Source organism: Tarenaya hassleriana, unplaced genomic scaffold, assembly GCF_000463585.1.
Source record: "Tarenaya hassleriana unplaced genomic scaffold, ASM46358v1 Cleome7, whole genome shotgun sequence".
Classification (NCBI taxonomy): Eukaryota; Viridiplantae; Streptophyta; class Magnoliopsida; order Brassicales; family Cleomaceae; genus Tarenaya; species Tarenaya hassleriana.
In genome coordinates this window covers 4218221-4236001 of record NW_010969548.1, presented here as the reverse complement: position 1 = coordinate 4236001, position 17781 = coordinate 4218221, and the positions used below count along the sequence as shown (strand labels likewise).

Sequence of the window (17781 nt, the reverse complement as noted above, 5' to 3'; positions counted from 1 at the left end):
AGATAATTGGTAACACATAGATATATATATATATATATATATATATATATATATAAAACAAATTGATATATGGTGTGCGTGGGATCTGATGGGTCAAGAACATTATTGCCTCTTGGCTCGAGGTTGCCTTTGTTTTTGTATAAAAAAATCAATCTATTAATCGTATACTGTTTTTGTATAAAAATAATCAATTAATATTTATTTGGTGTTCGATTGGCCATGATTAATGGCTAAATGGATGATTATGATTAGGGCCCATTAGTGGAGTCATTTCAAGCTGCCTTCGCGGACCCCACAAGTTACCGTGTTCGTGCAGAAATATAATGAGCCGTGACCATCTAGGTGCGGCCCATCTTATGGATAATAAGGGTACAAAATTCTTTAAATCCAGTCCATAAAGATATCTGTTGGGCCCGTGATCGTTTCGGCCCAAGTCCATCTCGTTGCCTCTGTTTCGCTCGGAGGGTCTTTAGGGTCGGCTGAATATCTCTCACCAGCGCAAATCTGGTCATCATCTCTCTCGCCGGCGACAGCCATGGAAGTATTTTGAGTAGGATCAATAAAACGTGGAAATGATGTCCTTGTGGAATTATTCTCCGCGATGAGATCCATGAATTTACCCGATTATCATTTGCACAACCCAGTACCCGGTAAATTCATGAGTTTACCGTGTTTCCATGAATTATTCTCTGCGACGAGATCCATGAATTTACCGGACTTCTATGTCGTGTCATGTGCATGTTTTTAAGTGTTCTGTCGTCAAATTGGACATCGATAAACATGACAGTGAACATCATTCATACAACCCAGGACCTGTAAAATTACATGAGGGATTTTACATACATCATCTTTGAATTATCCATAAAAAAAAATGACTGCTTTATCAGATTCGACACGAAAAGCAGAAGAAAAATACTCCCCCCATAAAAAAAAAAGGCAAAAGCATATTTTTTTTTTAAGGCCAGAAGAAATCGGGCATAACCCTAAACTCTTGGGGATCTTCGTCAACTGGTTGGCTCTTCTTAGCCTTCTTGTCCGGTTGTGTACTCGCGGGCGATTTCTGCTGAGTGGCGGAAGAAGAAGAAGAAGAATAAGTTAGAAACATGGAGGAGGAGAGATCAGGGTTTGAAGGGTGGATCATTTCCGATATAAGCAGCACAATTGATGCCATTAATACTCCAAAATCTTTTTCTTTTTTTTTTGGGTGGCTTGTGTTTGGGGATATCTGTCTAATAACACGCATTGATGGAATGTGCATATATATATATATATATACACGCGTGTACATATGAAAGAGTTGGGTCGGAAACAAAGATTCAAAAGCCCATTGTTTGTTTTGTGAGTGTATGGGTTTTCAAATGTTAGGAGCAGACGAAAACTGGGGACTCGTAAATCTTCGTCCGCTACTGGTTTTGTTGTTGCACGTTGGTTCATGTCGGTTTTGGCGTACCAAAAAAAAAAAAAAAAAAATCTTCCAACAATATTAAATTAAACAAGAGATTTTGAAAATAACCCACACAAAAATAAATTCTAGAAAAAATAATTAAGCATGACATACGAAAAAATAAAATAAATGACAGCTATAATATGTTATGTATTTTCTAATTAATTTAAGTATTAATACTTTTAAAATAAATTAATTTGATTTTATATTTATAATGATTCTAGAATTTTCCTTTTGTGTTTCAGTTTAAATAAATAAAACTTTCTACATAAATAAATATAATTATAGGTTAAAAATATGCTGATAATATTTAGATTGGGTAAAACCCCTAAAAAACCTCCAACTTTGGAAAAATATATACAAATAAACCTTCAACTTGAAAAATTGTCATTCAATCCCCGAACTTGTAATTTGTCACTGAATAAAACCTCGAACTTGCAAATTATTGCTCTAATAAACCTTTGACCGGTTTGACCATAATTTCAAATGATCGGAAATCCACGTATTGACGGATTGTTGATGTCATTTTTTAAATTAAAATTGATAACGTGTATAAGATGACATCAGCAATCCGTTAATACGTGGATTTCCGATCGTCTGAAATTGTGGTCAAACCGATCAAAGGTTTATTAAAGCAATAATTTGAAAGTTCGAGGTTTTAATCAGTGACAAGTTACAAGTTCGGGGATTGAATGACAATTTTTCAAGTTGAAGGTTTATTTGTATATATTTTTGCAAGTTGGAGGTTTTTTAGGAGTTTTATCCATTTAGATTATAATATTTGTTAATATAAATAAATTATTTGAAGTGAATTCTAATACGTTAGCTCGTACCTTCGGTACCTATATAGGCTTACATTAAAAGTTTATAAAAAAGAAAAAAAAAATTGAGATACTTGATGTCATGTTGGGTGTGAGAATATCATACAACAATAATAACATTTCCATCGAAATTAAATTAATTTAAGATCATTTCTAAAAAAAATCAGATAATTGGTATGCCAATATAGTAACACATTCATTAAAATTAGACAACTATTTTTTATATTATTGAATTATTTCATAATCAAACAGACGAAATCTAAGGTTACGTTACATATATATATATAAGCGTTTTCTTCCGTCGACCCTCCATTGGTACGTGGGCTTTATTCTTTTGAATGAAGTGAGGCCCATAAAGTTTAAGAGAAGGGCTTTTGGTTCTCACAGTCCAGATTAGGCCCAGTATCGACATTAAACAATTGGGCGTATCTCTTAAAATAACCGACCCGGTCATTGACCCGACCGTCTCCGGTTATCCCACACTCTAAACCGCCGTTTATTATATTTGTTGTCAAACCGAACCCGCCGGTTCGGTTCGCGGCCAAATCTGCCGCTGTCGGTCTGTATCTTCCTACCATGACGTCGTGGCACGAAGGCTTCGGCCTCTGCTCCGTCATCCAAAACCAAAGTGCTGTCTTGAAGGCTATTACGGAATTGTTCGCCACGATTTCCGGGTTCCTTAAACCGTCGAAACCCAACGCTCGACCGGCCGGTCCATAATTGTAGTTCCTACGGTTTGACAATTAGAAATAAAATTAGGACATATGTATAGAATTGGGTATATCAATTCCAATATTTCTTTTCTATAACTCAACTGAACCAATTACTTTGACTTTAAATTGAGATTATTACAGACAAATGTATATGTATATACATATATATATATATGAAGCAATATGTTAAGTGGTTGATATTGTTGTAAGGGCGTACCATGAAATTTGAATGGGTCCACGTCCTTTGTAAGACTTGCCAGGGAAACAAGGCCATCGGGTATTAGAAGAGTCGCAGTAATCGCTCTGAGGGCTCACTTCTTCTTTGAAACAAAGTCCCCAAGCGTACGGACCGTCCGGAGCCGTGGCCCATCCTCCGGTCGTCTCGTGCGATATCTGCGCCAAGAACGCCGCCACTTCCCTCCGCCGCGTCCTGATATCTCCGGTGGCTCCGAACGCCGGAAATCTTCGCGTCGCCTCCACGAACGACTCGTACGGATAGAACCCTTTCGCCGGGCAAGCGTTGTCGTCCTTGTGGAGAAATATACTGTCGTATAGAGATCTTGGAACCAGACGGGTTATCGGCGCTGGAAAGTTTCTCCGGCGGGCTTCGGTTTCTGTGGAACTCAGCGACAAGACAGCGAAGACGAGGCTGAACAAGATGGGATATAGTTTCCCCATTTTGTTCTGTTTGTTTCTGTTTTTCCCCCTTTTTCCTGGTTAATTTTTTGGTGGCTTGTGTAAGAAGTGGAGGAAGTGGTTTATATAGATGTATGTATGTATTGCATGTTTGTGGATGAAGCAATTGTGGGGGAATCAATATGAAGTCAACCGTCAACGTTTTGACTTTGAATATATATTTTTATAAATAATCTCTTCGGTGCTGCTTTTTTTTTTATTTGTATTTTTTTATCGCTTTTTTTAATCGTGTATTTCGGATCGAGGATCATACTAATTACGGGATGAAAGTAAGTCATGTGATTAGAATAACACTTTCTTTTCCAATTTGATACTCGAACTCGGGATAAAACAAACGTTTTGTATCTTCGTTTCACCGGTTGAACTACCCAATTTGGTTAAGAAACCATTAAGTTTCCATCGGTTTTGAAATATCTTATAGGGAAAGCATGTTTTTGCCGTGTGAGCTTGGTGACCATGTTGTAGATTTTAATAAAATATGTTGGTCATTCGATGACATTCATCGTTATAAGAGATTGTAATAATCTACGTGAATGGTGACTTTTGTGTCGTTGTCTGTGTCCACTAATGACCCATTCTCAGTTGGTAAAATGTCAATGAGAATATAAATAGAAACAATATATGATGCTGTCGACAGAGCTCAAGTCCTTTTTCGACGGCTAACTAACAAAAAAAAAGGCATACAACTTGTGAATATTGTAAGATGACTTGGCCGGCCTCGGACCAAGTCGTATTATTTATTTATTTATTATTATAATTGTTGTTGTCGGAATCAAATGCGATCCAATTAATGGTGCACCATGTGCTTTAGGGATTGGCATTAGTAGTGGGCATTATATTCATGGTTATGATATTATTATTTACTTTACGTGTCAATGTGTCATCTGTTTACATTTTTTTTTTTAAATTAAAGGGTAACCATACTCGGATATACATGAATCTATTTAAAGTAAGGTTAGACTGTCATGAATATTCATTCAACCATTGCCTTATAATTTTTTAATTTGTTGAATGAAATATAATTCTAGTTTTATCCATGATATGAAGATAATTATGTGTGGTTTATCTAAGACGTTTTGAAGAGTTCTTTTTTACATTATTCTCAAGTCCCGTATTTTTTCCAATTAAAGTATAACTCAAGTTTTTTTTAATAAAAAAATGAAAAAGAAACTAGAGAAAAAAAAACATAGAACAATGGGGGTGTATTACATTTGGGCCGATATTTCTAATGTTTTGTAACAAAAGTTTCCAATCCTTATAAGTTGGGCTCAATATGGGTCCATTCTTTTAGTTTGGGGCGGTCCATTTATTAGCATTGTCCAATAATTAGTGATTTCTCCATAGAAAATTGCAATATATAGAAAATTTGTTTTTAATATTTCTCATCATATGGTATTCAAAGGGCTGACAAGCTTAGTTTTGTCGGATATAAGATCCATGTAGTCCGTGCATTGTCATGAGGAGATATTATAATATATATGGATATATTTATGTATGTATTTATATATATAGTCACTTAAATATTTATCCAAACAACACACCATGATTACAACACCACCGAGTCCACGTCGTAGCAAATCAAAATTCTAAGCTCTTTTTGACCGATAGGGTATCAAAGGAATAACAAAATATAAAGTTGTTTTCACACATGAAAATTAACTCTATTTAATCGATAACTATTTTTGATTCATATATGATATATCTAATGAGAATAACTATTTAACTGTAACAAAAAAATAGCATATATATATACACGTATTATATATATATATATATATCCTAATTAATTAAGATCTAAACCAACCTTTTCATATAAGTACCCTATAACTCTGGCCATTTCTTATCTAACCCTAATTATCTATGCATAATTATTCGTTTAATATAATCTTTCATGAATGCGTGATTACGCTTTCGTTTTCAGCCACCAAACCCTACTTATCATGGGCTTGACAAATTTCAACTACGGACTTTATAGCGCATAGCAAAACCATCTCTCTTTCTTTATATATTTTTATACATTAATCATCAATAAATATCAAACCATCTCGTCATCGATCATCAATAAATCGTGCGAAAAGACTATTCAAGACCTGTTATTTTGAGACCTACCAAGGTTTAAATACGTTTCATTTCCGTAATAATAATAACAATAATACCATGTTTTAAAAATGCACTCTCAGCCATGTCGACAGTTGTCGTTTAAACTTACCTTTATTCCACAATTATTTCTTTTATTGTACATGTACTATTTTAAAAAAAATTTATATGGGAAACATTTCTTATATAAATCTTAGAGTTATTTACTTATTTTTAATCGATGAATATTAACTAGACATATACGTTTTTAAGATGTAAATAATAAAGTGTCCATGTGGCAACCATAGTAATGATTAACACCCACCCTTGTTTGAAATTCCTGACATTTTTCTATGCGTGTAATAACTAACCTTGCATGTATATGTTTGTAATTTTGCATACTTAAAAAAAAACTGTATTTTTTTCCGATAATGAAAATTTATATAAGAACGCGAAGAATTCCATAATTAACAAAATCATTATGAACTACTAAAAAGTACAAACCCTAGTAGGTCATTATTCAAATGTAACTTAAATCGCTGACGATGAAATCTATGCACGGTTTCTTACGGTTTTAGAGAATTAGACTAATCCTAGTGAATAAAAATCAACTTGATTATATACGTGTATACACACGTTGCGTGGCTACAAATATCGTGTAATCTTTACAACCTAAGGGATAGAAATTATAAATTAGAGGTTCATGATCTAATGGTTTAATCTCTAGTTTATTTATATCACTTAAAAAATCTAAATTATGGATTTTTATAATATGTGGGTCAATATTTAATTATTAGGTTAAGATGATAAAAAAAGAGAAAATAATATAAAAGTGAGCATCTTTGGAAAGCGGCACATGTGCATTAATGAACGAATTTATTGAAGCAACTAAAAAAAGTATAGTCCATAAAATATTATCGAACGCTTATATTTAATTAAATTTAGTTTTCAACTTTCATTTTACTATATGTAGGTTTAGAGGCTGGAGAAGAACTGCGTAACAAGGGCTCTTTCCCACGTACAATTAATGATGAAAAAAAATATATGTCAATGATGATCGATGGTCACTTTGACTTTTGTAAGACCCACGTGATATACATTTTGTATATTCTTTTATCTGTACGTGCAGATGGGTGGATTTCTTCGGTAACATCTATTCTATTGATCATGCATTATTTTGTTAGAAAATTGGTAAAACAAAGTTTATTTTTAAAACCCAAGTAATGAAAATATAATTTTTGAAGTCATTTTATAACGAATGTTTTTATTTTAGTGAAATACAAGGTATTAATATTTATCAAACTTAGTTTATGCATATTCGCCACCCATCCCCTGCTGCGTGTGTGTATAGGTAACTTACGTACTATATATATATATATATATAATGAAGGAGAAAGAACGAGGTTGCTTCTCAAAGTATAAATGCCTGAAAACGAACACATTCATCGTGATGTTTATATAAATAAATATGAAAAGAAAAAGGTTTTGAATGAAATTTGGCAGTGTCTATGAGAGAAGAATCATATGTATATAATTTTACCAAAATAAAATCATATATATAAAAGAGGTCGCTCACTTTTCAAAGTTGCGACGAAAAGATGGGCAAGTTGATGGCTAATACCCCTACATGTTGGTCCCATTGCGGCCGTTACTTCCCATAAATTATCAAATTAAATTCAACGGAACCCCACAAACATATACATATATATACACATGCATGCAGCGAAGTTATAAATTTTTTCATCCAAATTTTCATAATAAACTATACAATTGAAAAGTTATGTATAACTCACGCAAGTAAATGGGAAATCGTCAAACCTATATATACATACTATATAATTAAATATTATAAACTTAATTAATCGCAGTGTAGATATATATATATATATATATATATATATATATATATATATATATTTTAAATTTTGGGGGTAGAAGGAAAAATGTTACGATCGAATTTATGACAAATGGCGTATCTCAAACGTTATAGAGATTATTTATAAGTTACAAGAGATGTGGACCGTTCGGCATCTCTCCTCTCCCTTCCTCTCTGATTTCAACGGCCACTTTCTTTTACTTCGTCCACTTTCTTTCCTCCCAAAAATAAATGTATATATATGTTCACTTAAAAAAACAGTTATATAGCGACGGTAAAATCCGTCGCAAATATAAAAGAAATCCGTCGCAATTAAAAATTTGTAAGGATGCAACGGACTTATTTCTGTCGGTATAACGATGTCGTAAACGTATAGCGCTATACGTAGTGACCGGAAACAATAATTTAATTATTTCCTCTTAATTCATGTAAGTATTGATAATATTGTTTAGAGTCACTCGAAATAAATGCGTTAGTTTAATTATTTTACACAACATTCATATAGTGACTGGAAAGTGGAAACAATATATGTTTATATAGAACGCATGGGTCAAGTCGTAGATTTCTCCTCTTTTTTTCTGATTTTAATTAAGATTCCTTTCTTTTAGGTTAATAATTATATTAAATTGGATAGTAACCCGTACCTAAACATTTATTTGGGTTATACATTTCCTATATAGAATTTTCAGATTTATTTTTTTTTCCTTCTCCAAAACAAAGCTTAGGGCCGACAAAAAAAACTAAAACAAAGGTTAGTGTTCTGTACTCGGAAGACGTAAAAAAAAATGATTAGAAGCAGCAAATTCAATCGGGTATTTAATAATAAATTAAATAACAAAAGAAAATCATTTATGAATACGTTTGATCATTGACTTGCGGGTAAGATATCTCCTCACATGGAAAATTGAACGATTGGGGACTGGTTTTAGACGTGAGACAATACGATATTTGGCCCTAGCTAGATGGTCATATATATTATTATGCGGTCTACAGTTTTATTTTGTGTGTGTGTATATATATATATATTATATACATACTATTTTAATAAATAAAACTCAAAGAAGAATCACATTCCAGCTGTAGATTTCAGTGTCAACTTGAAACAGGGCATCTTCTACATCATTGACCAAAAGTTCTTTCCCCACATCTTTGATCAATCAATTTAAAAAAATATTATTTGATTATAGTATATTTTTACAGGTAATTAATATTGTTGACACGTAGATTTACATCATGTATCACAGATAATTTTATATTACATGGCACTGGTCATATGAACCGAAACGTGTACCGAAACTGGAAAACCCTAATTTTATAATCTTTCTGACAAAAATCTTGTATGATCACAAGAAAAACTTGTGTACACACGAAGCAAATAAATCCTGGATTAAAAAATGTAGCCAATATGCGGTGAAAATGGGGATATCGAAAATTTCAATAATGCATCATCAATTAATATATCAATTAAAGGAAACAGTCCAAATGTTCGAGCTTCCTTATTTTTTATTTAAATAATAATAATAATAATAATAATAATAATAATAATAATAATAATAATAATAATAATAAACCGGAGAAATTCTATTTTTTGTTTCACCTGGTTCTTATAGTACTAATGAGACAAAATGACAATATTATCTAGTGGCGATTATCTGTCCGTGGGTGATAATCAAACCATTTAACAATAAGGGATAATTCGTTGAAAATCAACCAATCAAAGGAGTCAAATATTTCAGCTCCACTAAAGTATTGTAGGGCGGTCCAATAAATTCCATTAGAGAATTGAAGAGACTTCTGAATTTTTCACTGATTTTATTATTTCAGAATTACTCAAAATTGAACTATAATAAAACATATAGATCATACACTTTTGATTTATATAATTTATCAGGATTATACACCAAGTAATTCCAAATAATGTATATGGTAATCTCCCACTGCTTATCAATTCGAGAAATAGCAAATCTTTTGCATAAGAAAATATTAGGACAGTGATCTCTGTTCCTACAACGCAGGAACAACCGGCCGTTTGTCTCAAAGGAGATATGTACTTGCCACAACTTTTGTACACATATATATATGTAATATATAGTAACCGATTGTTAATATTTTCTCATATTTATATAGAAAAATGTATAGACTAAGACTAGTATCATTTCCACGGCGGTCGTCCATGAGGCTCGTTGACGACGATAGATTAAAAAAACCCAGAAAATGATGAATTAATTATTTTAAGAAAATTAAAGAGAAAAAAGAAAGAAGAGGAAATGACGAGAGGGGGGTTTTGGCAGTGTAGTTCTTCCAAAGAATGGTCAAGTGGGATTAGGTGTTTTTCTTCCCCGTGGGTCCCACGACCTTAACGTTTTCCCCACCGTCCGATAGCGCCAGAGATATGCCGTGCCGTCAACTCCGTTGACCTGAGGCCGACTCTCTCGTCCTTTTCTGCTCTCACTCTCCCCCGCCTTCCGTTCCCGCCGTATCTACGCGTACATGTTTATCTACACCGAATAGTAAGACGTCACCGTTTTATCCTCACCTCTTTTATCATCCGCTCGTGTATGCTTTACGTATTCCTTCTTTTTTTTTTTCCTCTCGTCTACATTACAATTTACAAGTCATCCTCAATTTCATGTCAGGTCATTTTATACATGCATGTATATATATATATATATATTATATATAACACATATACACACTTGTATATCATACACACTTTTCGTTTTATCAATCTCTCAGAATATTCACGTAATTTATTATTTATATCTTAAGATCATCCATACAAAATGCTGCGTACAACAGATTTCCAAGCATGATCATACGATATTTTATCTAACTCGAAAAGAAAAAAAATATAGTATCCAAGATTCCACGAGCCTTCACACGTACTTTGATGTGAAATTTGAAAGAAATATCTATATTAATGTAATCATGTTAATTGAGAGTTTCTGAAATATCTACAATATTTGTTTAATTTGATTTGATCCAAAATATTAAATATCTATATATTTTCAGAGCAAATAATAAAATTTCTTAACCGAGTTATCCAATAGAATACCAATTAGTGCATCTGAATAACAACATATTCAATCAATTTCATATAATTATAATATATAGAATTTCCAAATATAATTATATGTGATTTATTAGAGATGGACATTATTTTCACTGGTTTGAATATAAAAACCTATACAATATTAAAGATAGTGTTGAAGCAAGGTGGCATTATTATATTTTATCTTGGTTTAATTTTATATCTTTGGTATATATAGGCTTATTTTATTTGGTTTAATTTTACAGTATTGCATCTCTAAATTTTTTATAAATATTAAGGATAAATGTTTATCTAGATTTTTTTATTATATTTTAATTTATTCGATCAAACTTTAACGTTTAAATTATTCAAAAATCAGAACACACACACACGAACACACATATATATAATTGAATATTTGATTTTTTAAAATATTTAAAAAATATAAACAATTAAACGCGGTGATAAGGATATAAATGTTAGTTTATCAATGGATATTAACTTTAATATTTTAATATGTCTCTGGACCCCACTCGTGCTTAGTCTTTTTTTCTTTCTTTTTTTTTCCTTGTTCTCTATTTTTTTAATTGATTTTCGCTTTTTTCTTGTTCTATATATAACATTTGACAAAGCAGTGATTTCTTGTTGAAAATAGAAACCTTGATAGGACTACATAACTTACCCTTGTAAACGTATACCTGCCCTCTCTCTCTCTCTCAAATGGAAGAAGATAAACAGGGTCGCCGGGAGATAGCGTTCTTGCACTCCGGCGAATATCTCCGGCGAGATTCCGGCGTGAAGGATTGCGTCAACGAGACTCAAGTGGAACATCATCGCAAACCGTCCGTCAAAGAAGTTGATTTCTTCGCCCCAAAAAGTCAGCCTTCCGATCATGGCCGCGACACAAAGATCCACGGATCCTTCCCTGCGTTAGCTTCCCATCTCGACGTAAGCTTTCATATCATAGATTGCGTAGTCTATATATAACTCTATAGATGTGTGTGTATATATATATATGTCTATACATATGTACACATATGCATATGTTTGTTGCTAAAATTGGTCGGTTTATATTATAAATCATTGGGACATATCTCTTGGTCGGCGTCACCGACGTCTAGTCCAGCCGGTACGCCCAGAATGGAGAAAGAATGGTGTCGGCTGCTGTTTCCTACCGATGATCCGCGGCTGATGGAACGGCCAAGAGACGGCTTTCTCAGGCTTGAATTCCGGAAAGATCCAGAAGAAATCTCCGATTTGTTGGAATCATTCTGATCTTTGTTTATCTCCTGCAAGCGTATGAGCTGAGAGTAAGCCCCCTCAGGATCCTTGAGTAACTCCGAATGAGTACCCTTTTCCACCATTTTCCCGTGATGGATAACGGCGATCATGTCAGCGTTCCTCACCGTGCTCAAACGATGAGCCACGACGACAGTGGTCCGGTTAACCATGACCCTGTCTAGCGCCTCTTGAACCACCCTTTCGGATTCCGCATCGAGAGCACTCGTCGCTTCATCGAGGAGCAGAATCCTCGGATCTTTTAGGATCGCCCTCGCAATGGCAATTCTCTGCTTCTGTCCGCCCGAAAGTTGTGTTCCATGCTCTCCCACCATTGTATCAACCCCCTGAGGCAACTTATCGATGAACTTTGCGGCATTTGCTAGTTCTGCCGCCGCTTTTATCTCTTCCATCGTCGCCTTCTCCTTACCATATCCGATGTTGTCCTTAATGCTTGAACTGAACAAAACAGGTTCTTGGCTGACCAACCCGATTTTGCTTCTGATCCATTTCAGCTGAAAATCCTTCAGGTTAACACCGTCCACCAACACTTCCCCTGCTTGTGGGTCGTAGAATCTCTCGATCAAGCTAATCACAGTGGATTTCCCGCTTCCGCTCTGCCCGACCAGAATATATATATATGTGTGTGTGTGTGTGTGTGTACGGATGCATTGGTAAATACGCACGCCCACACATTTATTTCTTCATTTCCATGGAGAATACCACTTTTTATAGCGATGCTTCCGAAAAATAATTAATTCCCCCACACGTATCGATCCATATTCTTTTTTGTTGGAAGAATGATGTGTTAGAAGGTGCTTCACGAGCCCTAGAGTACGGATCAGCAGGTGCATTGGATGTGAAAGTCGCCGATCAAGTTCCGGTGTCGACGGACGGGGCTCCTACCACGGCCAAGCGGCAGTTTTCCGGTGACAGAGAAGAACACGAGTCTAACGCCGGCCAAATATCTACCAAAACCCCGAAATTCGATCAAACAAAGACTGACGTCGACCAAAATCCCGATACACCTTTTAGGAAAGCTAGGGTTTCCGTTAGAGCAAGATCAGATAATCCTACGGTAATATGAATACCTTTTTTCTATATATTTATCCATTTATTTACGTTCATATATAAATAAACAAACCATGGTTGTCTTATTGAGATATATATCAATTTGGACAGATAAGCGATGGATGTCAATGGAGAAAATACGGTCAAAAATTGGCCAAGGGGAATCCATGGCCCCGGGCTTACTACCGTTGCACCATGGCAATCGGATGTCCCGTTCGCAAACAGGTAGTTTACATCTCTACGTACGATAACCATATATTTTATCACGTTCTTATTACTTTTTAATTATTATATGCGTTGGAAATAAATTCATTGCGTTAATGTAGGTCCAACGATGTGCGGAGGACACGAGCATCTTGATCACTACCTACGAAGGAAACCATAACCACCCTCTCCCTCCGGCGGCCACCGCCATGGCCGCCGCCCCCTCCGCCGCCGCCTCCATGCTATTGTCCTCTGCCACATCATCATCCCCCCCGCCCGCCGCAGCCAACATCTTCTACTCAAGCATCCTCCCATATGCCTCCACGATGGCCACTCTCTCCTCCTCCGCACCTTTCCCCACCATAACCCTCGACCTCACCCAACCGCCGCCGGAAACCTCCTCCTCCGCGTCTCATTTCCCGCTACGACCGTCCCAGATTCTGGGTCAGTTTGGTCCGCCGCCGCCCGTGCTTTTCCCGACCGTGAATAACCATAGTATGTTGAGATCTCATCATTTGTCGGGTCAAACACAAGAGCAGAACGTGGTCGAGATGGTAAGAGCGGCCATCGCCGCTGACCCGAACTTCACAGCGGCGCTCGCGGTGGCGATTTCCAGCATCATCGGGAATAATAATAATAGTAATACTAATAATAATGTCAATGCAAAAAACGGAGGGAGCCCTGGTTCACCCCAGCTCCCTCAGTCTTGCACCACTTTCTCCCCAAACTAACATTATACATATATGTGTGTGTGTTGTAGAAGTATAAACCACTTCTGTAAATGACGTACGTACAATTAGAGTGTTTTTGCTGGGATATGTTTGTATGTATACACATGCATGCTTGGTGGAGAGATCTTTATAGGGTTCTTGACGGGGACTCGATTTTGGTTATGGCTACTTTTCTTCTTACATCACCAAATATATATATATATATATATATATGTCTATATCGTTTTTCTTCTAAAATTTCCTGTAAATTATGAAATTTTTGTTCGTTTTAAGCTTGTCTTTGTCTAAATGCATATGTTTTGGTACTGTAAACACAGTATAATTGATATTAATATTATATATCAAAGTTAAGCTGCTGTTTTTTCTCCTTACAATAAATGAATGTTACGTTATCAATGCCAGGAATTGGTGGTCTAATAGTTGTGGAAAAACACAAAGTGCTGTCCACCCAGAGTGGATTCGAATACTGACAATCACATATTATCAAAAAAAAAATTGTTACGTTATCAAATATAGATAAAGAAAAACGTAAACGCACATATACATGTTGGTAATTTATATTATTTCGAAACACCTAAAGTTTTCGTTCACTTGGATACACGTCTAGGCTATTTTGGGCTTAAGAAAGTAATAATTTGAAATATGGGCTGATAAATGGGCCTATAATGAGGCCCATAACGAGAAATCATTGTAGCCGTCGGATCAGTAAAGTAGATCCGAGCGTCGTTCAAATTTGAAAAGCCGACCGTTTGGGTGTCGCTCCAAAGTCCAAATAGAAACAAAAAGCGGCAGAACACGAGGAATCAACAAAGTTTAATTATACTCCTCAGGAGAGAGAGAGAGAAAGAGAGAGAGAGAGAAGATCTTCATCTATCGCTCCGTCCTTTCGTGATTTGCTATGGATTCGTGAAGATTTTTAGCGATCGATTAGGGTTTCTTCTAGAGAGATTTGGAAAAGGTGAGGTTTCACCATGACGAGACGCCATGGTTGGCAACGTCCTCTCCACCCACTTCAGGTTAAGCTCAAAACCTTCACTTTCAGATTTTTTTTTTGTAAATATTGTTCTACAAATGTATTTGGAATTTGGTCGGTGTTTGTTCTATAGAAGGCTCTTTCGCTTGTGGAGAATCGCATGAATTTTTTCTCTGAATAGAAATTTACATCTGCACTTCGCTGAAAAACATGGCCTAATTAGCGAAATTGAGTGAAATTGCGTCGTAATAATCAAGATCTCGACACTGGATCTGCTTTAAAACTTGATTTTTGGTGCGATTTACTCGTAACATTCGTTGTTCTGTTTCCTGCTTTGGTCTTTCGTTTGAGATTTGACGAGCATTACTACTATGGAAGTGCTGTAATAGAATAGAACTGTGTTAATGTGCTGTTCGAACTGTGCAGATTGTGGGAGTGGTGATTTACAGTGTTCTGGTCGTGGCCTTCTACACGTTCCTCGGCCTTTTCCTGGGGAACCGAGTGGCTGTAATCACTGTTATCTCAGTCTTCTCCTTTGTGGTAATACTCAAAACATCATCGGGAAAAAGTTCAAGAATTTATCATCCTTCCTTATCATTCACAGGCTATATAATACATAGGTGGACACAAATGGACTTGGCTGAGTGGTTGTGTTTTTTGTGTTGTCCTCCTTCCAGGCATTCTCGGTTATAGTTTTATTTATTAGGTGCACTGCAATTGATCCTTCGGACAAAACGAGTTCCAGGAAGAGGAAAAGGGCCAAGTCCAAAGGGGTCTTGAAGCTGAGCTTCAAGGTTGTATTGAGTCAGGTTGTTGTGAGGTTCTTCAGAAGGATAGAGAGGAAAATACTCAGAAATTTTATCAGACGGACGTATTTGGATCCATGGAAAAGCACCGTGCAATTGGAGCCGCTTCTTCCATTTCCATTGGTCATGACGGATGATGCGGTTACACCAGACCCTAGAGAGGAGGATGACATCTCTTACTGCTCACTTTGTGATTTAGAGGTTTGCCTTTGTGGAAGAGTTTAACCATACACCACATTATTCCGAACAAACATGAATGCAGGAAATGTTCTTTTGCGCGTTAATATCAGGTGAGGCGTAGCAGTAAACATTGCCGGACCTGTAACCGGTGTGTTGAAGGGTTTGATCATCATTGCAGGGTAAGGACTTGGATTCTTTCCAATGAATCCAGCAGTTTCTCCTGTTATTATATTTTTTTTGCCTTGAATCCCTATTGAAGTCCTTCTGGTGCATTTGTATTCAGTGGCTCAATAACTGCGTGGGGAAAAGGAACTACAGCACATTCATGCTCCTGATGGTTTTCGTCCTGTTGATGGTTTGCTGCTTTATGTTTCTCATCCTGTCAACTATTCGAAAAGAGCACGAGAATTCTGATTTACATGAATATGATTATGATTGGCTTTCTTTCAACAGCTAATCATAGAAGGTGGAACAGCCATTGCCATATTCATCAGATGCTTTGTGGACAAGAAGGAAATGGATATTGAATTGAGGAGGAGGCTTTATGTGGAATTCCCAAGATGGGCAGTTGCTACAATATCCGTAACTTTCTCATTCAGCTTCTTAGACACCTCTTTCCACATTCCATTGCAGCTTCTTTCCGCTTACAGGTTTTAGCTTTTTGTGCTCATACAGGTTCTGCTGGTTCTATTGACAGTTTATGGCTCAGCGGCTATGGGGCAGCTTTTTTTCTTTCACGTGGTTCTCATAAGAAAGGTAACTCTGGTTTCTCCTATTGTTGCAGCCAATATCCCCTGATGAAATTTCTTGGATTCGGATTTCTTTCTCAAGTAATAATGCTCAAGCATTTGCAGGGGATGAGAACATATGACTACATATTAGCGATGAGGGAAGAAAACCAACTTACAGAAATTGATCCCTTTGACGATTTAGATTCATCTTCAGATGAAAGCTCTGATTTTGGTTCACCGGAGAGATCAAGGCCAAAGCTTATCTCAAGATTTATATGTGGGAGAACAAACGAGGTAAACAATTTTCAAAACCCTTTTCAAAAGTTCTTCATCACTTTTATGGCTTCTGAAAAAAACATATATGAAATTTCACAGGATCCGCAGAGGCTATCCATACAAATAGATGGAGATGAACACTCACCATCCACATTGATTAGCAAGAAACCGAGCTTCCATGTAAGCATCAACCCCTGGAAACTGATAACTTTAAGCAGCGAAAAGGCTCTGCAAGCAGCCGAGAAGGCACGCGAAAGACTGAGGAAGACAAAACCGGTTTCAGAGTCAGAAGGTTCACTTAAGCCACTTCCGCTAGAGACAAAGTTTGGGCCGTTACCGAATTCAGACAGTAATGTGCCTTCTAGTTCAACACCGGCATCAGTGGTTAAGCTTCAGGTTTCACCAGGAAGGTTCTCTAGCCCGAGAAGGCGTTTCTCAGGTTCATCCGGAATGTTCTCAGGTGTAGTGCCATCGCCGAAACAAAAGTACAGAAGTAACTTTGATTTGAAGTTAACTGAAGTTTCGAGAGAGCTCGAGAGTTACATCTCGAGACAGGTTTTATGTTCAGTAATAAAGCAGGATGGAAGCGAAGCATCTCCAAGATAGACAAGTAAGAAACGCTCCCCTTTTCCCGAGTTGTGTTCTCTGTCTCTGAGAAATATTTGTGAAAAGATTTGATTGGAAACTTTTCCGACAGTGGCGTTCGATCCAAAAACAAATACACATTCCTTCCTGAGATGTTATGTTTTGTTTTGTTTTCTCTGTCATTTCTTCTGTTCTTATACCTTATTTACATCCTTATGCAGTTCCCAAGTTTCGAGTTATTCGCATGAATAACGTATAATTCCGATATAACAAACAAAACGAAAGAGAA

The 17781-nt window shown here is 36.1% G+C and overlaps 3 protein-coding genes across 3 annotated transcripts; 2 read left to right on the top strand and 1 right to left on the bottom strand.

Annotated features, from left to right (window-relative positions):
• Window positions 1-2547: 2547 nt before the first annotated feature.
• LOC104801329 (chitinase 10-like) lies at window positions 2548-3732 on the bottom strand. Its single transcript, XM_010524556.2, has 2 exons — window positions 3196-3732; window positions 2548-2994 (listed from the first exon to the last, which is right to left on the bottom strand). The coding sequence occupies exons 1-2, from the start codon at window positions 3654-3656 to the stop codon at window positions 2625-2627; spliced, it is 831 nt and encodes a 276-aa protein (XP_010522858.1). The 5' UTR covers window positions 3657-3732; the 3' UTR covers window positions 2548-2624.
• An 8960-nt stretch (window positions 3733-12692) lies between these two features.
• On the top strand, window positions 12693-14121 carry LOC104801573 (probable WRKY transcription factor 47; the record flags this gene model as incomplete). The annotated part of the gene is made up of 3 exons (XM_010524881.2): window positions 12693-13013; window positions 13118-13231; window positions 13333-14121. Coding segments are annotated over 3 exons (1044 nt in total), but the record flags the coding sequence as incomplete, so codon positions are not given.
• A 600-nt stretch (window positions 14122-14721) lies between these two features.
• On the top strand, window positions 14722-17700 carry LOC104801324 (protein S-acyltransferase 18). The gene is made up of 9 exons (XM_010524551.1): window positions 14722-14957; window positions 15341-15454; window positions 15592-15921; window positions 16011-16079; window positions 16184-16255; window positions 16354-16482; window positions 16576-16656; window positions 16755-16925; window positions 17007-17700. The coding sequence occupies exons 1-9, from the start codon at window positions 14913-14915 to the stop codon at window positions 17511-17513; spliced, it is 1518 nt and encodes a 505-aa protein (XP_010522853.1). The 5' UTR covers window positions 14722-14912; the 3' UTR covers window positions 17514-17700.
• The last annotated feature ends 81 nt before the right edge of the window (window positions 17701-17781 follow it).